The sequence below is a fragment of the Schistocerca cancellata genome, chromosome 3, assembly GCF_023864275.1.
Source record: "Schistocerca cancellata isolate TAMUIC-IGC-003103 chromosome 3, iqSchCanc2.1, whole genome shotgun sequence".
NCBI classification, from domain to species: domain Eukaryota; kingdom Metazoa; phylum Arthropoda; class Insecta; order Orthoptera; family Acrididae; genus Schistocerca; species Schistocerca cancellata.
In genome coordinates, this window is record NC_064628.1 from 916,888,123 (window position 1) to 916,916,034 (window position 27,912).

The window sequence follows — 27,912 nt, forward strand, 5'->3', positions numbered from 1 at the left end:
ACGGTTTTCTGCTGGGTATGATGGGAATTAGTATGCGCATGCGCATGCAAAGCCCATTTTCATTCCGCCGGTTTTGTCGATAAGCAAAATTGGCGCATTTTGCGGACTGAGATTACGCATTTCGCGATCGAGAAGTCCCTTCACCGTCAACGGGTGACTGAGTGGTGTGCAGTGTCCAGTCACGGAATAATCGGTGCGATATTTCTTAACGGAACGGTGGTTCAAATGGCTCTGAGCACTATCAGACTTAACATCTAAGGTCATCAGTCTCCTAGAACTTAGAACCACTTAAACCTAACTAACCTAAGGACATCACACACATCCATGTTCGAGGCAGGATTCGAACCTGCGACGGTAACGTCGCTCGGTTCCAGACGGCCTAGAACCGCTCGGCCACCCTGGCCGGCGACTCCCGAAGAGTACGTGAATGTTTTGGAAGGTGATTTCATCCCCATTACCCAAAGTGACCCTGATTCCGACAATATGTGGTTCGTACAAGACAGAGCTCGACCCTATCGAAGTAAGAGACTGTTTGATGTCCTGGAGCAGCACTTCGGGCACCGCATTCCGGCTCTGGGGTACCCAGAAGCTACTGGCATGGGCCTCGCTTAACCGCCGTGTTCTCCGGATATGGACACATGCGACTCCATTTTTGGGGCTATATTAAAGCTTAGGTGTACAGCAATAACCCCAAAACCATTGCTGAGCTGAAAACAGCGATTCAGGAGGTCATCGACAGCATCGATGTTCCGAAACTTCAGCAGATCATGCAAAATTTCGCTATTCGTCTTCGCCACATCATCGCCAATGATGACAAGCATATCGAACGTGTCATAACCTAAATCCGGATATCTGTAGTGACGTTTGCGTGTTGAATAAAGTGTGTTGATTTATGTTTTTATTTTCATATAGTTCAACAATTGCTGCATTATATGATGACATTGTTATGACTACTCGCTGTCTCTATACAGATATACTATACTATACTATACTATACTATACTATACTATACTATACTAATATCAGGCCTACCTGTAGCTACGATGTTGAAAATGTCACGTGCAGAATGCTGCACTCGTCCAAGATAGTTTCCTGAACATGTCAATGAAATACGCATGAATTCAAAACTTTCTTCTGCTGAAAAATAAATTTATCTGTTACATTTGTACGCTAAAAGTGCTAGTACGCTATTTTGATTATTCTCTAGTAGTACTATACGGAAAGAAAAAGAAAATTGTAAACGGTGGTATTCATTCTGTGAGCGTGGGCTCATAGGGGCGTTGTCACCAACGATACAACTTTTTCCCGGTATGAGACCGCCTCTACAAGATAACATGGCAACACTTTGACACACGAGATACAGTTTCATTGAAGTTGTGTTTCTTGATTACTTTCAAATGGTTCAAATAGCTCTAAGCGCTATGAGACTTAACATCTCGGGTCATCAGTCCCTTAGACTTAGAACTACTTAAACCTAACCTAAGGACATCACACACATCCATGCCCGAGGCAGGAGTCGAACCTGCGACCGTACCAACAGAGCGGTTCCAGATTGAAGCGCCTACAACTGCTCGCTCACAGAGGCCGGCTTCTTGATTACTCCAGTTCGTCCACTTGTCACTTTTCTACGTGAATTGAAGCATACTCCCAGTTGTATTTACTATCTTTTATGTAATCACTCAGTCAGATGGAGAGGTTATACTTCTACAGATTTCTCTTACACATTGATGTAGACATGGCGCGGCTCGTGCTTTGCATACTAGGGAAGGTTGCGACATTTATCAATCGGACTAACGTAAATCTCCGGCTGCTACGCTACAGATCAGTCTGTCACCATAACCAAGTTTTCAGAATAGGAATACGAGGTGCAATATCGCACTCACGCCAAACGCTTACATGCTGTACCTTCTTCCTGTTTCCTAATCGACTACTAAATAACATCCGAAGCTAAGTCCAGGATAATATATGTAGGTAGCTTATTTATTCCCCAATGTCACAGTTCCCAACAGTTTACCACAACAAATCGTACGAAAAGACGCATTTTGGAGAGACCTTTAATGCCGTATATCTTAGCTTCGATGCATGCGTCATATTTTTGGTATTTTCGTTTCTAAACTTCAAATGTTTAGTGTTTTGTGTGTTCAGCCCGCAGCGTTTATGAGTTCACGCTGCGAAACATTGACGTTTCCATGATATCACGAATTTTGTGCAGTGATTGGCTGACAGCAACCTAAACAACCACTGTGATAATTTACACACCGTATTCCTCGTAATTATAGCTGTGTATTACAAAACTATGCATTTTAAGTTATAAAGGGCTCACAAACAGCTGCATTGTACATTGCTCTGTTATAAAAGCGTGGCTGGATTCACTCTGTTTTTGTACCTGATTGATGTTTACATTAGGCCTGGGCATACCAAGTTTGTTCACTTCATCCTAACCGCATGTTCCAAAATTTTACCTGATAAATTGCACACTGTATTCATATTGTGATGTTTTCGAACCCGTTGCATGCTGCTGTTATTCGCAAGAACGTAAAACTAACTAAACTCACGCATGATTTAAACGTTACCCACAGTCAGCAAGGAAGGAAACTAAAGTAACCGGACATACTTCGCTCACGGGATATACTCTCATTTCGCGCTCTTTTTACTCGAAACATAAGTGAAACTCTTGCGAGGTGGTGATACTTGTGTTACCATACTCCAGTGAGTTTTGTCGACACATTTGCAAACTTATTCCAAAGGTGGACAGAACAGGCAATGGCATAAGCAAAAAAAGCATCGAAAACACTATCATAACAATAATACTAGACGTCGATTAACGACGCAATTAAGCGTAATAGAGATATACAGAAACATGGACACTATAGCGAATTTTCAGCAACTCTGTTCATTTCCTTTTCACGTAAGCAGTCGAACGTGAAAATTGTGTGCAGGTTGGTAGAACACCCTTACGATGAAACACAAGAGTCTTCGAGACGCCCATAAGAGCTGTACTCTGATGAAGCAACACCCCAAACCTCTGTTTCATAGAGCTAGTGGCGTTTCAAGGTGCAACCTTAACGCTAGCTACTACTTGTTCGGAAAACGTCGCTTGATATCACATATCAGCAGTTTCAAAAACGTTGACAGCCATTAATTATATTGAAGCAAAATAGAAACTGGTATAGACGTGCATATTCAAATACAGAGAAATGTAAACAGGCAGAATACGGCACTGCGCTCGGCAACGCCCATATAAGACAATAAGTATCTGGCGCAGTTGTTACATCGGTTACTGCTGCTTCAATAGCAGGTATCAAAATTTCAGTGTGTTTGCATGTGGTGCTATAGTCGGAGCACGAGCGATGGGATACAGCATCTCCGAGGTAGCGATGAAGTGGGGATTTCCCCATACGACAATTTCACGAGTGTATCGTGAACATCAGGAATCCGACATTCTTGCGGCCGGAAACATTTCCTGAAACAACTGGACCAACGATGACTGAAGAGAATCGTTCAGTGTAAGACAAGGGCAACCCTTCCACAATTTGCTGCAGATTTCAATGCTGGGTCATCATCAAGTGTCAGCGTGCGAACCATTCCACTAATCATCGACGATATGGGCTTTCCTAGCCGAAGGCCCACTCCTGTGCCCTTGATGACTACACAACACAAAACTTTACGCCTCGTCTGGGCCCGCCATACCGATTTCGGACTGTTGATGTCTGGAAACATGTTCCCTGGTCGGACGAGTCTCGTTTCAAATTGTATTGATCGGATGGAGTGTACGGGTATGGAGACAACGTCGTGAATCCATGGACCCTGAATGTCAGCAGAGGACTGTTGAAGCTGTTGGGGGTTCTATAATGGTGTGGGTCGTCTGCAAAAAAATGGCTCTGAGCACTATGGGACTTAACATCTATGGTCATCAGTCCCCTAGAACGTAGAACTACTTAAACCTAACTAACCTAAGGACAGCACACAACACCCAGCCATCACGAGGCAGAGAAAATCCCTGACCCCGCCGGGAATCGAACCCGGGAACCCGGGCGTGGGAAGCGAGAACGCTACCGCACGACCACGAGATGCGGGCTGATGGTCGTCTGCAGTTGGAGCGATGTAGGACTCTTGATGCATCTACAGACGACTTTGACAGGTGACACTTACAGTATGTAAGCATCCTGTTTGATCACCTGCATCCGTTCATATCCATTGTGCATTCCGACGGACTTGGGAAATTCCAATGCGACACCTCACACCTCCAGAATTGCTACAGAGTGGCTCCAGGAACACTCTTCCGAGCTTCAACACTTCCGCTGGCCACCATCCTCTGTAGACACGAACATTTTGGAGTATATCTGGGATGCCTTGCATCGTGCTGCTCAGAAGAGATCTTCAGCCCCTCGTACTCTTATGGATTTATGAAGAGCCCTGCAAGATTCATGGTGTCACTTCCTTTCAGCACTACTTCAGACGTTAGTGGAATGCATGACACATTGTGTTGCAGCACTTCTTCGTGTTCGATGGGGCCCTACACGATATTAGGCAGGTGTACCACTTTCTTTGGCTCTATAGTGTAAATCCATGTGGGAAATATGCAAAATGCACTCTGATCATTTAACTTCTCTAATACGTTATTGAGAAAATGTTTTAATATATATATTTTTGGACTCCTCCTAAGAACCGTTAAATATTAGTCCTGCCTGGCCCTGACCTTTTTTTTATGATTTATTCATACGAACTCTTAGGTAAGGTGTTATTGTAATCTGTGAGAAGAAAAATCAGTTTACACAAATACAACAATAATATAAAATCAAACTCCCGACAAAAAAAGAAGAAAAAGTATTGAAATAATAACGAAATGTCAAAAAAGAATGAAGAAAAGTCAAATGGTTAACATGTGGTTAGGACCTTGGATGGCAACATTAAGAGATAACGTATTGTGGTAGATAGTTATTGAGAAGTAGCCTAAGAGCTATTGTCATATCTTGACATCTACAGCTACATCAACAGCTGCACTTCCAAAGCGTTTTTTGTGGGTAGGCATAATAAATGACTGACTGACAGGAGCGCATCTCCCAACACTCGACTTTACTGCAGCTGAATATACTGTTCTTCTGATGCACAAGCTTCCCATGTTGTTGTAAGATATTACATTTTACCTTAGTGCAAATATGTGGTGCTTGTATCATGGAGCCTTAGTTCACTCAGACGTTCCTTTTTTTCTCACTGCTTTCAAGGTGCGTAACGACCAGCTCTTTAATCTGATCTGATCCCGCTTCTCATAGACACCTTGTGGGATACATTGTGTGCGAGACATATTCCACCATCGAAGAGGATGTTCTACGAAGCTCAAACACGTATGGCGTTGTTCCTGTAATAATTGTGCGTATCTTTTGCACGTTAAAACTTTTTCGATGAAGTACGTATCAGTCTTGAAGACACCAATAATTCCGCACCAGATTTTACACTGAACCGTCTCTGATATTTAACATGCCTCAATCAGTGGGGGACTCTCAGCGGCTCAATAATGCTTATTTCTTACATTCAGTCTTTCATCGTTTATAAAAGTAGGTTGATCAATAAAGAATATTCTTTCAAGAAAGATGTTTCTCCTGATGCCGTACAATAACCGAGCGACAGAACTGCATGGATGTTCTGCAGTCGTGCTAGTTAATCTGCCAGTGAAATGGCACATGATAGGTAAGGAACTTCTATTTCTTCCATAATGTATGTGAGACCGTGGCTCAAGATTTTGCGCCTACTATCAATCTTCGCGCTACATCTTTGCCGATTGGTGTGATGGTGGCAAATTACGTCAGCACATATACAGCCCACACTGCAGCACTCGGAACACTGTCAGTATAATTCTTAGCCACCTACATTTACCTCTGCACCCCACTAGTCAACTAACAGTGTGTGGTGGTTATGTGTGTGTGTGTGTGTGTGTGTGTGTGTGTGTGTGTGTTGTGTATTGAACTGGGGACCTAGAAATGATGAAGAGACTTTGTTCCAGCCCAAGCCCTTAGTCGTTCAAAACCCCACAACAGGCTACAGCAGTCCACTCACCCCAAGAACAACCCTACACCGTACCCAGGGTTATTGTGTGGTTCGGTCTCCAGTGGACACCCCCCCCCCCCACCCGGGGGGACCTCATGCCACAAGAGTGTAATGCCAAATGTTTGCGTGGTAGAGTAATTATGGTGTACGTGTATGTGGAGAGAGCGTTCGCTATTCCGAAATAGTGTACCTGAGGCAGAATAAAGCGAACCAGCCAGCATTCGCCGAGGCAAATGGAAATCCACCTTAAAAACCATCCACACACTGGCTACGGCATTCCGTTCGGAAAGCAGCGCGGTCTGGCAAGGCTAGTAGGGCGGGCTGTGTCGGAGGGTCTTTTGGCACCACTGCGAACTTCCTTTCCTCTCCCCTCTACTCTTTCCTTCCCCTATTCAATTCACCAATGTTGCATGGCAAGAACGGCTGTCGATAAAGGAACTGTGGTTTTTGTTGTTTTCTCATCGTGGTCATTTAGCGTAATATCAAGCTGTTGGGAGATACTGATATGTTGCCCAACCTTTCTTAGAACGTACACTGACGGAATTTTAACAGCTATCTTTTCTGTGATGCAGAACGCCCTCCTTCTAGTGCCTGCCATTGGAATGTGTTGAATATCTTCAGAATAATCTCACTCTTACTAAACGACCTCAGAACAAACCGCACAGCGCTTCGTTGGATCTTTTATTCCTTTTATAAATCCTAGAACTAAACAAAGAAAAGTGCGAGGTCATCCACATGGGTACTAAAAGAAATCCGATAAATTTTGGGTATACGATAAATCGCACAAATCTAAGGGCTGTCAATTCTACTAAATACCCAGGAATTACAATTACGAGCTACTTAAATTGGAAAGACAACATACATAATATTGTGGGCAAGGCGAAACGAAGACTGGGCTTTGTTGGCAGAAAGAAGATGCGACAAACCCACTAGAGAGACAGCCTACATTACGCTTGTCCGTTCTCTGCCGGAATATTGCTGCCCGGTATGGGATTCTTACCAGGTAGGATTGACGAAGGACATCGAAAAAGTACAAAGAAGGGCAACTCATTTCGTATTGTCGCGCAATAGAGGTTGTAACCAAGCAGGAGCAGACCTCTTCACCTACGTCTGCGATGTGTATTACCTCCGTTTCCGTTCAGAATTAGCTGATAACCCCTATACTAGTCGTGTACTCTGTGCAGGTCTTCCTTCATTTCATTATAGACTTCTGGCATTTGCAAGCTTCGTATTGATAACAGAATCATCCAGCAACATCGCCATAGAGGTGGATTATCGACCAAATCATTTCCTGTAACTTTCACTTGGGGCACTTTCGAAATTAGTTTTACTTAAACTCTGAAAGATTATATCATTATGGAAATTCCATTTATTCACGTAATATGTAAGGGGCGACCGGAAAGTTCCGGTCTGAGGGCGGCGCCGCAGCGGATATGCAGCGTAGCGCTATTCCAATGGTGGCTTATGAGACCGACATGTAAGCAATCGATTAATCTGGCAGTTGTGTTCCTCGACGTGCGTGCGGTAAATGCGGAAACGTGAACTACGGTGACGTTATTACCAAATGCGTTCATACAGGGCCAACGTGTTGTTATTCTTTTCTTGGCTGTCGACGACATCATTTCGAAAATGAAGAATGTGTATGGGACAGCATGTTTCTCGAAAACCACTGTTGTGCATGAAGGTTGCTGCTGCTTTATGATAACGCGCGTCACCGCATAGCTAATGTCGTAACGCAGAAGAACGCCAACTCTAGTGGGAGACACCCGAGCATCCTCCCCAAGCGATTATCACGCCTCCGGTTTCTTAATAAAGTCCTTGAAGGGTCGACGATTACTTTCGGACAAGGATGTGTAGCAGGCATATGTTTAACAGGCAGTTACGGACCTCTTCACGCAGAAGGACACGGCGTTTTACCAGAAGGGTTCTTCAGTCTGGTGAGTCAGTGGCATGATTGGTTCAATGGTGACGGCGATTTTGCCTGTGACATACCGATTCTGGAGTGTCCGGCCTTTTAATGGAAACTGTTATGTATGAGGAGGAACTATGGGCCTCATGGAAAAAGGGTGGTCCGGCTGAGTCACGCAATTTGACTCTTAGTCTGATGACAAGGGGTGGCCATTATTGCACACGTTGATCACCTGGGCTGACGTGAGGGTCAATGAACTACACTTGACGCGATGTATCTGGAACATCTTAGATGATTAAAAGTTAGTAGACAGGAATACAATTAAATACTTAGCTTTAATACAGCATCGGCGGTGAACGTCGATCTTTTTTTTTTTTTTCTTTATTGCTATTTTAAACCCGTACAACAGGCAGGCTGTCAGCAGCATTCTACGCTGCTCTTCAGCCATAGGATACACAATGAGAGGAAAACACGGAGAAGACACAGAAGTTACAGAACGGTGGGTAATAAAACAGGAGACATATAAAGACAAACACGGAGCCGTTCACACTCGACGGTAGTCCACACTGCAAACTGTTGATACGACGCACAAACACTGAAGAAGACGATGGCACTGGTGAACGACGGAGTGTGACGGTGAACACTGAACACTAAGCATGACGGCACACACGAGACACTGATGGCGGTGATCTCCGGCGCGCGAATGTCCACGTAGCGTGTGCGAGTCCGGGGACCTGCCAAGAGGGGAACAGGGGTGAGGTGGCGGAGAGGGGAGAACAAGGATGCCAATGGCTCAGGATACAGAGGCAGGAGGAGAGGGACAGGAGAGGGGAAGCCCGGGGGAGGAGCGGGGAGAAATGGAGGAGGGAGGGAAAAGGGAGAGAAGGGAGGGAGGGTGCCCAGAGGAGCAAGCACAGGAGGAGGGTGGGAGGATCAAAGTTGGTAGGAGGGGTAGATGGAGGGGAGGATGGCATCATCAGGGAGAGGGAGCTGGCGGAAGCCACCTTGGGAGAGGGTAAGGAGGGTGGAGAGATGGAGACCGGGTGGGACGTGGGAATACAGGCGCGGCAGTGGGTGGGGGTGGGAGAGGAGCGGGGAGACGACCGGGTGAGGAGGATCGAGTTTACGGGATTTGTACAGGATCCATATCCTTTCAAGGAAAAGGAAGAGGTGGGGGAAGGGGAGGAGATCATACAGGATCCGCGTGGGGGAGGGGAGACAGATGCGATAGGCGAGGTGGAGAGCATGACGTTCAAGGATTTGGAGGGATTTGTAAAAGGTAGGGGGGGACGGAGATCCGAGCCGGATGGGCATAACAAAGGATAGGACGGATGAGGGATTTATAGGTGTGGAGGATGGTGGAGGGGTTCAGACCCCACGTACAGACGGAGAGGAGCGTGCCTTGGCTTGGATTGTCCGGAGGTGGGGAGTCCAGGAGAGGCGACGGTCGAGGGTGACGCCAAGGTACTTAAGGGTGGGGGCGAGGGCGATAGGACGGCCATAGATGGTGAGATAGAAATCAAGGAGGCGGAAGGAAGGGGTGGTTTTGCCTACAATGATCGCCTGGGTTTTGGAGGGATTGATCTTGAGCAACCACTGGTTGGACCAAGCGGTGAACCGGTCAAGATGGGATTGGAGAAGGTGTTGGGAGCGCTGCAGGGTGGGGGCAAGGGTAAGGAAGGCGGTGTCATCGACAAACTGGAGAAGGTGGCCGGGGGGCGACGGCGGCGGCATGTCCGCCGTGTAAAAAGGGTACAGAAGGGGGGAGAGGACGGAGCCTAGGGCCCACCGGCGGAGGGGAAAAAGGTGTAGGAATCTGTGTTATGGATGGTGACATAGGAAGGACGGCGGGAGAGAAAGGAGCCGATCAGACGGACGTAGTTAATGGGAAGGGGAAGGTTTGGAGCTTGAAGAGGAGACCGGAATGCCAGACGCGTCATAAGCACGTTCGAGGTCCAGGGAGAGGAAGATGGCGGAGCGACGGGAGTTAAGCTGGTCGGAAAGGAGATGAGTGAGGTGAAGGTCGTCGGAAGAGAAGGACGGCCGAAAGCCACACTGGGTAACGGGAAGGAGGCGGTGCTGGCGGAGATGCTGGTGGATGCGGCGGGTGAGGATATATTCCAGGACCTTGCTGAAGACCGAGGTAAGACTGATGGGACGGAAGGAGGAGACGACGGACGGCGGTTTGCCAGGTTTAAGGAACATTAGGATACGGGAGGTTTTCCACAGGTCGGGGTAGTAACCGGTGGACAGGACTACATTGTAGAGCCTGGCCAGGGTGGAGAGGAAAGAGACAGGAGCTTCACGAAGGTGACGGTAGGTGACACGATAACGTCGATCTTGACTTTATACAATAATATTTATAAGTGCAGTTATAGACTGATCTGTGAATACTGCTTTACAATTCTGATTGCTTCACACATATAGATGAATTGGCAATGCATAAACTGTATGTGGCGCCTGGCTAGGTCGTAGCTACTGACATAGCTGAAGGATATGCTAACTAGCGTTTCTGCACACGAGATCTCTTAAGCTATAAGTAGAACTCGGCAGTGCGCTAGCTTGTCTCGTAAGACTAGTCAAGTGGCGGCGCTCGGTCTGCTAGCGTCGACAGTGGCGACTCGAGGCCGATTTGGAACCTACAACCTAGCCAGTGTGGTGCCTTGCCGTGACACCATGGAAACCGTGTATAATTTCTCTTTTCAATTCGCAGCGTTCCATAAGTATGTAACTTGCCACTGCTTTCCGGCGACGTTGACTTAAGTGGTTTGCACTTGTACTAAAACGATACTGAAAATAATATAATAATGATATAATTGTAACTTTAAATTATATGTCGTCATACTGTGTGTAACATGGAAGCGGGACCAAACAACATGGAAAAAGTCCAACCAAAGTCTACTCAAATACCACCGAATCCCCTTAAAGCGGCCTCTTGCTGTCCCTGTCCCTGTTGATAGCGAGTAAAACCATTAAAATACGTCTGCTGTTTGCCTAAGCACTCTTTAATACGTCTACTGTTACTAACTGTTTTCTTCTCACCCTTTAGTACTGATTTAGTATGGTCGAATACTTTTTACTTATGTTAAAAGATTTCCGGCTGTCAGTCTCTGAACTATCTCTTAAAATGCCACACCAATGCATGCTACAGTTTCACCAAAATATTTCAGTGCTAGACTTGTGCCTCACCCGAATCTGCATGCACCCAGCCTCGCTTCTGTTTTTGTCTGTTACAGTCGAAGTAAGACACAGACATTCACACTTCCAGCCTTACAAGAGAACACATACAAATACCACGTTTACATTAGAGAAGACATAAATACGAACTCGCACTGACATGTGAACATAACTATTTGGATAGATAAGATGTCTCTTTCGATTCTACTTCACAGTTGTGAAGCAATATACGAAGATGAGACAGAAAGTAACGCCGTTTTTCTCAGAATCATTTTAAAGTTGTTGACGGTGAATTATAACGCATCCGCCTCCTCGAATAGCTTCGTGATCACCTCCTCCATTGGCATCTGCGGCGTACGTCGTCGGTTTATCTGCACTGTGCGTTTCTCCGATACCAAATACTGTCACCCAACCCCGCACATTGGTGATATTCAGTACAGCACCCCACACGTCTTCTTCATGGATGACGTTGAAACAGCTTAAGAATCATGGGTCAAGATGCAAAACAACGAATTTTCCCAAACTACTTTTGATGCCTGGTTTTGACGATGGCACAAATGTGTTCAAATGCTTGGTGACAACGTTGAACGAGCAGCGTTGCCTACAAGAGAGTTGAGGCTATGCTCTGCCCTAATTCTGCCGTTAGATGTTCATTAATAAATTTTTTATAACACCTTCTGTTCTATCCTCGTACTTACCGGTTTTTATACTATACGGTATTAATTGCCTGTGATTTTATATTAATCAAATTTCGTTTTCTTAAATTTATGTATGGTCCTGAGCTATTGAAAATGGATGTATTTATAACTATTCCTTAAAATACAATATTGTTCATTGCAGGAAAGGCTAAAATTATTGCTCGACTTCATACTTTACAGTCAAGCATGAACAACTGCAAAGTGAACTTACGTAGCGTAACAGTTAACTGCCAGAGATTGAAATCTGAACTGAAACCAAGAATATTAATGTTAACTACTATCCTCTGGATAACTGTTTTTCATCGTCACTGCCGTTGCCATTCGTGTAACGTTAGGTAATGTTCACATGGAGAGTCTACGATGAGATAAAAAAAACAATGCACCAGAGACGAGTAACTGCAATGCTTTTTTGATCCGGCTTGGATCCTGCAGCCGGAACTAATACATACAGTATCAACATTCTCTGGGGCCAATGTTGTTAACGTTAGACTGCTGGAGCGGCGCTAGCGCGCCAAGCTCTGATAACGCAGACAGTTACCCATGTTGTAAGGACGAAGTATCTTTTTAGTTACTTTTCTAATAAATTAACAAAATATTGTTACATGACTGACACAATGTGAAAACAGCTACATCTCACTGATTAAATGACATAAACTACAAGTTACTCATGAAGGAATACTTTCCAATAGGTGTAAAAGTGTAGTTTACCCCACTGAAAGCAAGAGAATATAAATACACATTTCACACTTGGGAAGCATGTATTTCTGTTGTAGTCTGTATATATTGTGATAGGAACTTTCCGCGCCATACAAAATTTTTTAATGTATTTTATTGATTCACCCATTTTTACACTTCACTCGAGTTTCTAATAGATGAATATTTTTGTAAATGTAATTACTTTTGCTTGAAAAGCGAATATGTTGAAGATTCTTGCCGTTTGTGGTTGAGATGTAGCGACTATTGTGGAATTGATTTTTTCTGTATTGGGAAACAGTTCCATTTTCTATGACGTTTTATTATCACATCTGTGTGGTTTTCCCTTCAAAAATGTGTGGTGGCTTATTTCGTCCGTTACGTAATGCAGGTATTACAATAAAGTGCCAAATAAACTGGTGCGGGCACACGTATTCAAGTACAGAGATATGTAAACAGGCAGAATACGGCGCTGCTGTCGCCAATGCCTATATAAGAAACAAGAGTCTGGTGCACTTCTTAGATCAGTTACTTCTGCTACAATGGCAGGTCAGCAAGATTTAAGCGAGTTTGAACGTAGTGTTATAGTCGGCGCACTAGCGATAGGACACAACATCTCCGAGGTAGCGATGAAGTGGGATATTCCAGTACGACCATATCACGAGTGTACCGTGAGTATCAAAATCCGGTAAAACATCATATCTCCGACATTGCTGCGACCGGAAAAAGATCCGGCAAGTATGGGACCAATGAATCCTTCAACATCACAGAAGTGCAACCCTTCCGCAAACTGCTGAAGATTTCAATGCTGGGCCAGAAACAAGTGTCAGCGTGCAAACCATACAACGAAACATCATCGATATGGGCTGTCGAAGCCGAAGGCCCACTCATGTAGCCATGATGACTGCACGGCACAAAGCTTTACTCCTCGCACAGGGACCGTCAACGCCGGATTTGGACTGTTGATGACTGGAAACATGTTGCCTGGTCGGACGAGTCTCAATTTCAAATTGTATGGAGCGGATGGACGTGTACGGGTAAGGAGATAACCTCGTGAATCCATGGAACCTGCATGCCAGCGGGGGAATATTCAAGATGGTAGGGGCTGTGTAACGGTGTGTGGCGTGTGCTGTTGGAGTGATATGGGACCCCTGATTAGTCTAGATACGTCTCTGAGAGGTAACACGTACGTAAGCATCCTGTGAGATCGCCTGCATCCATTCGTGCCCATTGTGCATTCCAGCAGGATAATGCGAAACCCCACACGTCCAGATTGCTACATGGGGGCTCCGGGAATACTCTTCAGAGTTTAAATACTTCCGCTGGCTACCATGCTCCCCAGACAGGAACATTACTGCGTATATCTGGAATGCCTTGGAACGTGCTGTTGAGCAGAAATCTCCATTCCCTCGTTCTGTTGCGGATTTATGGACATCCCTGCAAGATTCATGGTGTCAACGCCCTTCAGCACTACTTCACATATTAGTCGCTTCACATATTAGTCAGGTCCATGCCACGTCGTGCAGCGGCACTTCTGTGTGCTTGCGGGGCCCCTACACGATATCAGGCAGGTGTACCAGGTTCTTCGGCTCTTTAGTGTACATTGCATATAGCCTTCCTGCGTTCAACATACAGATTCTGATGAAAGTTTAGCGAACAAAACTTCCGTTGTTTGTTAAATACCCGACATCTGTCTGCAAAAGTTCCTGTCTTCTGGTGTTCACTCACAACTATTTGTTATTAAAGAAGAATGTCGTTCGGCAGTAAATATCTGTATGTTACAACAGAGTCGGAAATAATCTGTCCTGTAAGATGCCGTTTCATAGTCCCCAGTGTACTTAGGAAACTAAAGAACGACAAATACGCGGTCATTTTTTAGTTATCGTCGATTTTTATTACACGATGTACGCTCCCTATTGTATAAACTATGTTATGAATCAATATAAATGCTGGTACTCGCACTCAAGCGATATTGCATTCAGATTTGTCGCTTGCTGACCGCTTGGCGCGCTGCCATCGCAGTGGGTAACAACAAAAACCAGGACTGTCACGACTGTGCTGCTGCTGTAGCTGATAGGCGGCTGCTGTGACGAGCGGTTCTAGGCGCTTCAGTCCGAAACCGCGCTGATGCTAGGGTCGCAGGTTCGAATCCTGTCTCCGGCATGGCTGTGTGTGACGTCCTTAGGTTAGTTATAAGTATATGTAGGTCTAGGGGACTGATGACCTAAGTCCCACAGTGTTAAGGAACATTTGAACTATTTGGAGCTGAAAACGCTGATGTTGTCGCATAGCAAATGTTTGGCGATACACAGAAAAAGTAGAAGATGGCGGAATGGTATCTTATCAATGAAAAATTAATTTAAACAATGTTAAATAATTCTCACAACCACTCTAGTTCATTGGGTGTAGAATTCACTAATGAAACTTGTGGCAATTTTTTTATATAGGATACGGGATTGAGGATTGCTAGGACTGAGGTAAAAACACTGTTTTACGCGCACAACAGTCCAAGTCCTCTTAATGAATGTATTTCACTATTGTGACGTCAATTTTATTAATACCCTTACTGTCAAAGCCAATGCACACTTTGGTCCTCGCATCAAATAAATAAACGGTTAGATAAATTGTTCACAGTTCAATTAATTATATTCGAAATATTTTTAAACTGACACTCTTCGAAACACAGCCCATATTACGAGTGTAGTTGCTGGCCAGTGTGGCCGTGCGGTTCTAGGTGCTTCAGTCTGGAATCGCCTGACCGCTACGGTCGCAGGTTCAAATCCTGCCTCGGACATGGATGTGTGTTATGTCCTTAGGTTAGTTAGGTTTAAGTAGTTCTAAGTTCTAGGGGACTGCTGACCTCAGATGTTAAGTCCCATAGTGCTCAAAGGCATTTGAACCATTTGAACCACGAGTGTAGTTCACAATCTTTCCTCGGCTAAAATAAAGAAAATAATTGTTCAGTAGACTGCCTCATCCACTTCACAGTGTCCTCATGTTTTATGATGAAGACTGCTTTTCTCTTTCGGTGTCTCGATTCTTCTGTCCTTCTGAGTACGTCTCCAGCTGAATTTTGAGTTCGTGAAAGTCATGGCCCTTTCTTTCTTCTTTGTTGTACTCTTTCCCTTTAGCGACTGCTCTTCCTCGCTGAAATATGAAATCGTGTCTCTTCTCGGAACTTTAATTTAACAACGTTAATACAATAATTTGCCCGTCTCCGCACGCTCAGAATGCATCCATCCTCTGACTCGGTACCTTGATTCTATTAACTACCTAAAACCATCTCCCTTTCACAACGAAAACTGCTACCCTTTTCCAGAAATTACTCCTGTTTTCTCTCATTAAATGACACGTCCCCGCCGATAGGTTATTATACTACCAAGTCCCACCACATACTGACCCGTTTCACTTGTCACCTAATCGTTAGCAACAACTTAGCACAGATAAACTTTTTCCTGCCGGACCAAAGCGTTCCTACAGGGTGTTTCAAAAATGACCGGTATATATGAAACGGCAATAAAAACTAAACGAGCAGCGATAGAAATACACCGTTTGTTGCAATATGCTTGGGACAACAGTACATTTTCAGGCAGAAAAACTTTCGAAATTACAGTAGTTACAATTTTCAACAACAGATGGCGCTGCGGTCTGGGAAACTATAGTACGATATTTTCCACATATCCACCATGCGTAGCAATAATATGGCGTAGTCTCTGAATGAAATTACCCGAAACCTTTGACAACGTGTCTGGCGGAATGGCTTCACATGCAGATGAGATGTACTGCTTCAGCTGTTCAATTGTTTCTGGATTCTGGCGGTACACCTGGTCTTTCAAGTGTCCCCACAGAAAGAAGTCACAGGGGTTCATGTCTGGCGAATAGGGAGGCCAATCCACGCCGCCACCTGTATGTTTCGGATAGCCCAAAGCAATCACACGATCATCGAAATATTCATTCAGGAAATAAATGACGTCGGCCCTGCGATGTGGCCGGGCATCATCTTGCATAAACCACGAGGTGTTCGCAGTGTCGTCTAAGGCAGTTTGTACCGCCACAAATTCCCGAAGAATGTCCAGATAGCGTGATGCAGTAATCGTTTCGGATCTGAAAAATGGACCAATGATTCTTTTGGAAGAAATGGCGGCCCAGACCAGTACTTTTTGAGGATGCAGGGACGATGGAACTGCAACATGGGGCTTTTCGGTTCCCCATATGCGCCAGTTCTGTTTATTGACGAAGCCGTCTAGGTAAAAATAAGCTTCGTCAGTAAACCAAATGCTGCCCACATGCATATCGCCGTCATCAATCCTGTGCACTATATCGTTAGCGAATGTCTCTCGTGCAGCAATGATAGCGGCGCTGAGGGGTTGCCGCGTTTGAATTTTGTATGGATAGAGGTGTAAACTCTGGCGCATGAGACGATACGTGGACGTTGGCGTCATTTGGACCGCAGCTGCAACACGGCGAACGGAAACCCGAGGCCGCTGTCGGATCACCTGCTGCACTAGCTGCACGTTGCCCTCTGTGGTTGACGTACGCGGTCGCCCTACCTTTCCAGCACGTTCATCCGTCACGTTCCCAGTCCGTTGAAATTTTTCAAACAGATCCTTTATTGTATCGCTTTTCGGTCCTTTGGTTACATTAAACCTCCGTTGAAAACTTCGTCTTGTTGCAACAACACTGTGTTCTAGGCGGTGGAATTCCAACACCAGAAAAATCCTCTGTTCTAAGGAATAAACCATGTTGTCTACAGCACACTTGCACGTTGTGAACAGCACACCCTTACAGCAGAAAGACGACGTACAGAATGGCGCACCCACAGACTGCGTTGTCTTCTATATCTTTCACATCACTTGCAGCGCCATCTGTTGTTGAACATTGTAACTACTGTAATTTCGAAAGTTTGTCCGCCTGAAAATGTACTGTTGTCCCAAGCATATTGCAACAAACGGTGTATTTCTATCGCTGCTCGTTTAGTTTTTATTGCCGTTTCAAATATACCGGTAATTTTTGAAACACCCTGTATATACACATGCATACAGTCACAGTAGACAGAACACACCAACTGTTTCCAAAATATATTTCACTTACACTTAAATGCAACATAAAAGAGAATTAACGACATAGAGATTAGAGAGTCATGCGTAAATGTTAGGCTAAACAGTAAAATGAATGGCGTCGTTTCGTATAGAAAAATGTCCATTTTAGTATCAAATTCGAATCATTTTTAAAGTGGGAAGATGACAAGCTGAAAAACAAAATAAACGCTAATCATCTCTTTAACCAACATTGTAATCTTTGTCGAGATTCTAATCGTTTCCCAGTGGTAGTGTACTTCAGGAAAGTAGTAGACATTACCCGCGACTACCACGTAGAATGGGACGGTAATTCGCTAGTACACTTCCTGGTAGTCTCCGACCAGTGCTGCAGAATGACTTTGCGAGACGCTTGTTCTCCGGCGGCAAGCACAGATGTGAAGCGGTGACAATGTTACTGGTGAACAATACGGCGATCTTCCCTGTGGTGGTCAGACGTGATCGAGCGGAATCTTCACGACGAGTCTACTTGACCTCAGTTTCTCATGCAGTTCATTATCGACCCACCGTCACAACCGAACACCCTCATGCATTCGGATATGGCACGATTTGGCCAAGCGGCCGAATGGAGACCCACGACGAGGCCCCTTTCAAACAGTGTCACGCGCTGATAACGCTGTCTCATATGGGTACACGAGATGTTTGTATTCGTCAGAGTGGTAACTTGGCATCTGCTGCGGTCCACGCCCTTTGTATACTCTCCCTATGTAGTGACGCTACCAAACACAAATAAACCTAATGCACTTTCACCACCGTTCTGTCACAGAGAATTTCAACTCTAATCGTTCACAAATCCCCCAGCAGTGTATGCGTGTACGAGGTGACACTGACATTGGATCATGTCTTATGGGCGATTCACTTCTATTGTTAGGCAATGAATAACTCTGCGTCTTTATAGCCAGTACTGAACTATCTGACACCTCTGTTAACAAGTAAGATTAGAATATTCAACTATACTGCTCGAAATTACTAGAGGGAACATCAATTTGGACGTCTGCCATACTCCGTTGAACAATATATGAGGACTGGATATGTTACGAAATTATACTTCTTTCTCAAATTAAGTTTAAGAAAAAAGCATCATTACAACCTCATTTATTTACATAACAATAACTTAAAATTCCGACAAGTATCGAAAACGAAACAGAAACAACGGATGACAACTGGAGACATGTTGAAAGGTATGTGCTAAGGTCTGATCAGGGTAGATCCAGAAAATAAAGTCGATAGTTGCCAACCGCAAGGTGGAATGAGTATAATATCTTTGAGTAGAAGGATCCTTGATGGTTAAGAGATCCGGGCGAGCGCAGTAAAAAACAGGGTAGTCGCAGCTGAGTGCCCGAAACTAACATGGATAAAATTGCCTTTAAATTTTGCAAATTGTTGCAGCCCTTGTTCACTAAAGTACGAGCAGCCCATAGCGGCTCGCCATCTTACTTACAACTATTCATGACGTCGCCTTTCCGGCTTAGATCTTTTTTAATATGTAACTTGTAAGTACTGCATCTTTTTCTAGTCAGTACAAATTTTAATTTTATTAGTGTATTATATACTTAATATGTTTTAGAACAGTTAGTCTAATTCTGAAGACGACGCTCATACTAGCGTCGAAACCTGATCAATTTTGACTTAATATTTGTAACCGAGGACTTATTTGTTCTAATATAATATTGTCTTTAAATGTTATCATCTCCGGCAACACGATGGAATGTCCATTATTCTTAGATCAAACAGACTACCCTTGAAATGTGCACCGTATTAATATGTCGCGTTGCATGTGCTTGGTTGAATACAAAGTCTACAGTTAACAAAAATGGTTCAAATGGCCCTGAGAACTATGCGACTTAACATCTGAGGTCATCAGTCGCCTAGAAGTTAGAACTACTTAAACCTAACTAACCTAAGGACACCACACACATCCATACGCGAGGGAGGATTCGAACCTGCTACCGTAGCGGTCCCGCGGTTCCGGACTGTAGCGCCTAGAACCGCTCGGCCTCTCCGCCCGGCTACATTTAACAAGTGCATTGTACGTCACTAGAGAGCACTAGGCCATCAGCACTCACTTCTTTTTGAGGTGGTCACCTGATACAGTAGTGCCTAACATGCACGATAGTTGGCGAATGACTTGCGCTGTTACATACACTGAAAGCGAAGGTCTCAAGCTATGCAATAAGACCATACGTTCCACATGTATCACAATTGATTTACAATGCAAGGAGTCCCATGATTCTTTTGAGAAATGTGTAACACGTAACTGCACTGAGAAATCCTAGTTTAACTAAGGTGCGACGTCAGGAGTTTCGGCATTCACTCTGTGTGTTCGCCTCACACTGTTTGAAGACTGCTGCTGTAAGAGAAGCTAGAGCCGACGCTCGGAGACTTGCAAGTCGCTGTCGTGTTGCCAGGCAGCGGGACTGTGGGCTGACACTGTGTGGGTGGTGTTGGCAGGATCAGAGGATCAGAGGATGCGGTCTGCCCGTGGGCGCCTCCACCCCAGCCGCCACCCCCACACACTGCCGCACCTGCATCGGCTGCTGCTGCTGCTGCTCATGCCAGTACTGATGTTCGGGATGTCGCTTGTGGCTGCAGCACAGCCCCTCGAGCGTCCACACATCGTATTCATCCTCGCCGACGACTTGGTGCGTAGTATTTTAACATGTCACGTATCACTTTAGTATACCCAGCTGAACTTCTTGTATTTAATCAATTCAACGTTATTGTCATTAGAGAGGTACTGATAACTACTTCTTTGTAGATTACCTTTTTTCCTAATAACTGTGGACCACGCACACTTTTTTAATTCTTACGAATATTTGTTTCATTCGTTTTGTTTGCTGTTTCTTTTGTTTCAAGCCATGTTCCACAGCAAAGACAAACTACGTCATTTCAAAGAGAAATCATTCACTCATGCACACGTATCAAGACAGGGAACAAGCTGCATTCGTACTTTCTATTTATTTTTTTTATTTTACACTTCTAGTTCCGTAGGACTTAATTGAGGAGCAAATCTCATAGTTCATGGAACGTGTCAGTACATGCAGCTACAACATAAAAATTATAACAGATAAAGTAAAATGTTTATGAACCCAGAATAAAAGACAAGCCACAAGTTTATGTAAACAAAATCAACAATACAGCACAGGACTTAATCCAATTTTTCAAGGAAATCCTCAACAGAAGAAGTGACTCATGAGAAAACTCTTCAAGTTCGATTTGAAAGGGCATGGATTACCGCAAAGATTTTTGAACTTTCATGGTAGCTTATTGAAAATGGTTGCAGTAGTAGACCGCCCACCTTTCTGCGCAAGAGTTAAGGAAGTGAGATGCAAATGCAGACTGGATTTCTGCCTAATTCTTGGCAATAAGACATTAGTTATCAACAAAAGACAGTAAAGCAATATCAGAGTATTCAGACAAAGGAACAGAAGTCGGCAAGAGGTGTGCGAACTTATACCACTTATTGTCCGAAACGATACCTTTCGAATAGTAAAACTGGCAACATTAAGTCTTTGAACGGGGTCGTTAACGTGGCCTTTCTACGACAGTTTACAACCTATCTGAAAACCCAGAAATTTCCACTCTTCAGCTTCACTAATCATATGCCAATTCTGTGAAATTAAAACGTCTGGCTTTGTTGAACTGTGTGTTAGAAACTGTAAAAACAGAGTCTTACTCTGATTTAGCGTTAGTTTATTTTCTACAAGCCATGAACTGAAGTCGTGAAGTGTACTATTTGAAACAGTGCCAAAGTTGCACACAACACTCTTTAGATCAAGCTAGTGTCAACAGCAAACCTAAATAGTTTAGAATCACCTGTAATACTAGTGGGTATATCATGTATATAAATTAAGAACAGGAGTGGCCCCAGCACTGATCCCTGGGGCACCTTCCATTTAACCATGCCCCACTCTGACTCCACATCATACCTAATCTCAACACTGTGGAGAACGACCTTTTTCTCTCTGTTGTTAAGCTTGAGCTTGTTTTGAGCTACTACCCGTATTCCATAATAGTCCAGCTTCTGGAGCAATATCTTGTGACCAACACAGTCAAACGCATTAGTTAAACTGGAGAGGGTGCCCAAAGTTCGAAACCTTTTCTTTAAGCCTTAAAATGTCTCACAGAGCAAAGGTAATATAGCAGTTTCAGTTGTTATGCAGCTACTAAAACCGAGCTGTACATTAAATTATCCTTACGTACACAGTCTCTTCAGTAAGTTAATCAAACACTGATGGCAATGAAAACAGGTCTACAATTCTCTACATTATCAATTTCTCCCTTTTTATCAAGCTGCTTTGCTACTGAGTATTTCAATCGTTCAGGAAACTGACCATTCTTAAAGAAATAATTACAAATGTAGCTAAGTACAGGGCTAACATGTGCTGCACAGTACTTTAATATTCCGCTATTCACTCCGTCATATCCATGAGAGTCCTTAGTTTTCAGTGATTTAATTATTGACTCAATCTCCACCTTTTCAGTATAACAAAGGAGTATTTCATACACCAGTATTGGAAGACATTTTTCAAGAGAGTCATATAATTGTCAGTGGGAACTAAGTTTTCCTTTAATTCAGTAGCAGTGCTCTGAAAGTGATTGTTACATTTGAAATGATCGAAATATTAACAAACAGTATTTTCTGTTCTTGTCTGAACTGTTTATTGTTCACAAATCCATTACGTACGAGATAATGCTGTTGTTGTGGTCTTCAGTCCTGAGACTGGTTTGATGCAGCTCTCCATGCTGCTCTATCCTGTGCAAGCTATTTCATCTCCCAGTACTTACTGCAACCTACATCCTTCTGAATCTGCTTAGTGTATTCATCTATTGGTCTCCCTCTACGATTTTTACCCTCCACGCTTGCCTCCAATGCTAAATTTGTGATCCCTTGAAGCCTCAGAACATGCCCTACCAAACCGGTCCCTTCTTCTTGTCAAGCTGCGCCACAAACTTCTCTTCTCCCCCATTTCTATTCAATACCTCCTCATTAGTTATGTGATCTACCCATCTAATCTTCAGCATTCTTCTGTAGCACCACATTTCGAAAGCTTCTATTCTCTCCTTGTCCAAAATATCTATCGTCCATGTTTCACCTCTATACATGGCTACACTCCATACAAATACTTTCAGAAACGACTTCCTGACACTTAAATCTATACTCGATGTTAACAAAGTTCTCTTCTTCAGAAACGCTTTCCTTGCCATTGCCAGTCTACATTTTATATCCTCTCTACCTCGACCATCATCAGTTATTTTGCTCCCAAATAGCAAAACTCCTTTACTACTTTAAGTGTCTCATTTCCTAATCTAATTCCCGCAGCATCACCCGACTTAAAACGACTACATTCCGTTATCCTCGTTTTGCTTTTGTTGATGTTCATCTTATATCCTCCTTTTAAGACACTGTCCATTCCATTCAACTGCTCTTCCAAGTCCTTTGCTGTCTCTGACAGAATTACAATGTCATCAGCGAACCTCAAAGTTTTTATTTCTTCTCCATGGATATTAATACCTACTCCGAATTTTTCTTCTGTTTCCTTTACCGCTTGCTCAATATACAGATTAATAACATCAGGGAGAGGGTACAACCCTGTCTCACTCCCTTCCCGACCACTGCTTCCCTTTCATGCCCCTCGACTCTTATAACTGCCATCTGGTTTCTGCACAAATTGTAAATAGCCTGTCGCTCCCTGTATTTTACCCCTGCCGCCTATAGAATTTGAAAGAGAGTATTCCAGTCAACATTGTCAAAAGCTTTCTCTAAGTCTACAAATACTATAAACGTAGGGTAGCCTTTCCTTAATATTTCTTCTAAGATAAGTCGTAAGGTCAGTATTGCCTCACGTGTAATACTACAGACAAAAAAAAAATTCACGAAATATCACGCAACATTTAAATTTATGTTACGTATCAGATTGTTTCCTATTCAGTATAGTTTTCCTAGCTATTGCTAGTTCATATTTGAAATATTCTCCACTTCGACCATTGTGAATTATTTTCCTCCCTGAATAGAAAAAATTCGTCTAGTGCTTTCAGAGTCTCAATTCATAAAACACCTCACCCAAACTACATTCATTTTCTCTTGTTCCTTTTGGTGATTCTCACCCCACAATCGCTATTCAGAACACTATCCATGCTGTGCCATTGACCTTCCAACTACCTTGTTTTGGTTTTGAACTGATAATCCTGTATCCATGCAGCAACCAATTCTGTTCTGAACCTAATGTTATGGATTTACATTTCTAACAGTTCTCACTCCTGAATAATTACGATCGTATATTTGAGTTTGGAATCAAATTTTAAATTGATATTCATGACTTATGGAAAAGGATATGTTTCACTCAACATAATATATTGAAACAACCTTTAGGTTACTTACATATGCGACTCGCGTGTAAATATAAATATATCAGGAACAAAAAGGACAAAATTAAAACAGAACTGGTACTCTGCATGCTCTGTCCAGCTCGCCCTGTACTCACTGTGTCACTCATAACTACCACAGAGAGTGCTTTCACTAGATTACAGCAATTCAAAGTATGTCCATGACTATGTCGATAGCACATTAAACTAGTGATTATATTCGCAATTTATTTTCATAAAATGTTTTATTTAACACTATATTCCACAAAATAGTGGACACATTTCCTTCCTTTTTACACTCAAAGATGTTTCAAAACGTATGTGTTGTCTATACCCTCAAGTATGTCGTCCAACATCTACTCACATTTTACTGTTCATAGCTTATGAAGCGAGAGAGAAGTGGAAGAGTAAATGATGTGCTATTATTTTTGCCGAAATTATATCAAACAACACACTGTGGCAGCATGGTACCACTAACAGCATGTCTTGCTGTCAGGTCATAAAATGTGGCACAAGATTTCAGCATTTTAAATAGTACACTTGAAGAATGAATTATATCTTAATAAAAAATAATGGGAATTAGAGTTAGTCTGACCAGAAAACAAGGGCCCAAACATGTTTCGTCATATTAATGCTACTAACAGTGCATCATAATGTATTGGAAATACAAGCGATAGGTAATACTTATTAGAATGAAAATTACGCCTAAAGCAGTTCATATCTATTGTTATGATTACCTTCTTATCTAGAAGGTTAGGTTTTGTAGGATCTTCTTTAAGTGCTCAAATAGTTTCTCACCTACAACAACGTGATATTTTTGTGAAACTGCGTGATCAATTGACGAAATCACTTTTTCTTTAACCTTATTTTGTTGAACGAAAATACTTCACGACAATATTTTGTGATCGCATACATTTTTCTCGTAGTTTCTCCCTTCTTTTGAGTCTCCCTCTGTTGGTGAAGTAGGCACAAATATACGGTACATGTTATTTCCACGAAGAGCATTGACCGTCAATAGTTGAGGGAATGATCACAACAGACACAAAATTTTTATGCTCAATTTTCCTTTCAATAATTACTACGTAAAGCATGTTGTATTTTCCACACTTGAATAAAATAGACCCAGTGATGACGGTCCCAAACATGTTTGAGCAGAGGAAGGATAAGTTGTTTTCATAGGCGGAGCGCACTTCCCATAATTAGTCTGAAAAAATGGCTGCTACTTCTAGAGTACAAAAAACCAAATGATAATGATATATGGGTAAAAATTGAAACAGAGGCATACAAAAAATTCTCAAAACACGGAACCAAACCGTATGAGCTTAAAATTTAGCAACATAGTTATATTAAAGAAACGGGAAGCATTTTTTATAATTTTAACGTTTATGTCTCAATAAACAACAAATTACATTACGTCTGCACTTTCCACGGTACTACAATTATTGCAAAGTTTAAAATTTCGGCCACAGTTTTTGCTTTTACATATGTCGACGCCACGCGGTTGATGTGTATGAAATTTTAAATTCAGAGACAAAACGGTAATTGTTTCGTTAATTCACGTCGTTCATTTCTGTCTGTCTAAATGAATAATTAATGAGATTTGACAGAAGGAATAACCTTTCCTCGTTTCCACCAGAGTGCCACAAATCTCATGAGTTCAGTTGGCTATCGGATGACTTTCGTCTGATACTCGTACATTAAATATTAGTTACACAAATGGCTTCTAGATTTCTTTAAATATGCATTCTCCTAAAAAATCTGTTTCACTTGGAAGCTTGCCTCCTCCTTTCTAGTATCAGAGCTCTCTCTGTGTGTTTAACATTGGTACCCAAAGACATGAAATTTTACGACCATCGGTCCACTCACCACCTACCTGAATAGAATTTTGCTTTTCCGTTGCAGGCAGTCGTCCATCATATTGATTCCCTATTGATGCATAACTATTCGTTTCCGGAAAGCGCGAAGCATGACAGGAAATGGTGTTCGCATGCAGCCGTGTGTATCATTGTTGTGGAGGGACGACAAGGAGGAAACCAGTTATCTATAGACTGGTTGTTAAAGTTAGTCGTATGGTCCTCAAGCATTGACTGGTGTAATGAAGCTCTCAAGGTTATCCATCTGTCCATAATAACTGCAGCCTACATCCATCTAAACCTGCTTACTGTAGTCAAATCTTGACTCCCTCTACAGTTTTAACCCCTACATCTCTGTCCAATACCATTTTGACATACTATCTCTTCTTTTAGTGTGTTTGTGCCATCAAGATGTTTCACCGCGGACTTGATTCAGCACCTCTTCACAGGTTGTCCAGTTTATAGATCTCATCTTCAACATTCTTCTGTAACTCCAGATTTCAAAAGTTTCAATACCCTGTTTATAGGGAACATTTCGCTTCCGCATAATACTAGTCTCAAGAGACATATTTTCAGGAGATAAATATGTAGACGATTAGATTCAGCAAACTTATATTGATTGAGATCTTCAAATCCTGCCGTCAGCTGTTAGTACGGACAGAGCAAGCAACCTTTTTTATATAAAATGTGTTCTACCACCAATACTTGGGATTTTGTACTACATCTACGGTTTTATCATTTGCTGCATGGCGCAACACTAATTCGTCTGTTCCAGTGAGTTCCTGTGTATTCAGTTCTAGATGACAGTGCATCATATACAGAGGCACTAAATGTATGTTAAGAATTTGAAGAGGACAGTCAAACTTTGCGGAAATGAGACGTTCACACACACACACACACACACACACACACACACACACACACACACACACACACACACACACACACAGCAGGAGCTCACAGCTTTCATAATACGAAATCGTCCTATTGTTGACGACGTCAGCTAACCATAATTTTCAGGAAAGTAAATTGGGAAATTTGTGGTAAGTACTATGGGACCAAACTGCTGTGGTCATCGGTCCCTAGGCTTGCAAACTACTTAACCTAACCTACACTAAGGGCAACACATACACCCATGCCCGAGGGAGGACTCGAACCACCGACGGGGGCGCCACGCGAACTGTGGCTAGGCGCCTCAGACCCTGCGCGGCTTTCAGGAAAGTTTTTTAGAACGTACACATATACAGCGCAAAAACGTACCACATTTTCGAAACCCCATTGTGCCACATAAGTTTGAAATTCGTCTCAAAAGCCCTACAGTCACCCTTCATAACGGTGGAAAAGCGTGGCGCCCTGCGATATGAACCTCGGGCTCGACGACGCTTCAGACTGAAAGGTGTCGACACAAGCGAGAAAGAGGTCACAGCTCAGAAGGTCTTGTGAGGTGTAACGTTGGTTAATGGTATCACATTGTCACAATTCTGCCCAACGCCACGCGATGGGAAGGTCGTCACACCCCCCGACCTCTCTTACCCCCATTCCACTCCTTCTTTTGTCGCCTCTACGACGGATGTCCGAACCACGACGCCAAGCGTTGAAATCAAGCGATTTTCTTATTGGTGGAAGAGGGAAGCAATTCAGACACACCGCCGCTTGGAATAGACACGAAAAACCCTCAGGAAGTGGCATAAAGGGCGTCAATGAAACCACCCCTTCCACTGGAGCTCGATTCGCACACACTACGCGGTCGGAAACAACAGTTTGCATTGTGATCAGCTACAGGACAAAGTTCTTGACAACGTTCGGCATTCCTGACGGCCCCTGACGATTCAGCCTTACTGTAAGGACGCCCTAGGTCCATAACCACGTTGAACATGATCTGACCCCTTGCAGTGCAGCGCGATCGCAGTTTTTGTTTCGATATACAGGGTGATGCGCTAGGGGGTGTAAAAAACTATTCGACTAAATCTGAACGTGATCCAAAACAGCAAACAGTGTTCACTCTTTTTCAGACCTCTTGCTTTGCACCCCTCTGTGGAATGATCATAGGGGTGTTCAGCATTGAGAAATGCGCG

General features: G+C 43.3%; 1 protein-coding gene across 1 annotated transcript in view; it reads left to right on the forward strand.

The window, feature by feature from the left end:
- LOC126176647 (arylsulfatase B-like) overlaps nt 1–27,912 on the forward strand; it is a 437,026-nt gene that overhangs the window by 22,991 nt on the left and 386,123 nt on the right. The window contains exon 2 of the mRNA XM_049923804.1: nt 20,070–20,260. Within this exon, the coding sequence (XP_049779761.1) occupies nt 20,070–20,260 (191 nt within the window). The remainder of the gene's footprint in view (nt 1–20,069; nt 20,261–27,912) is intronic.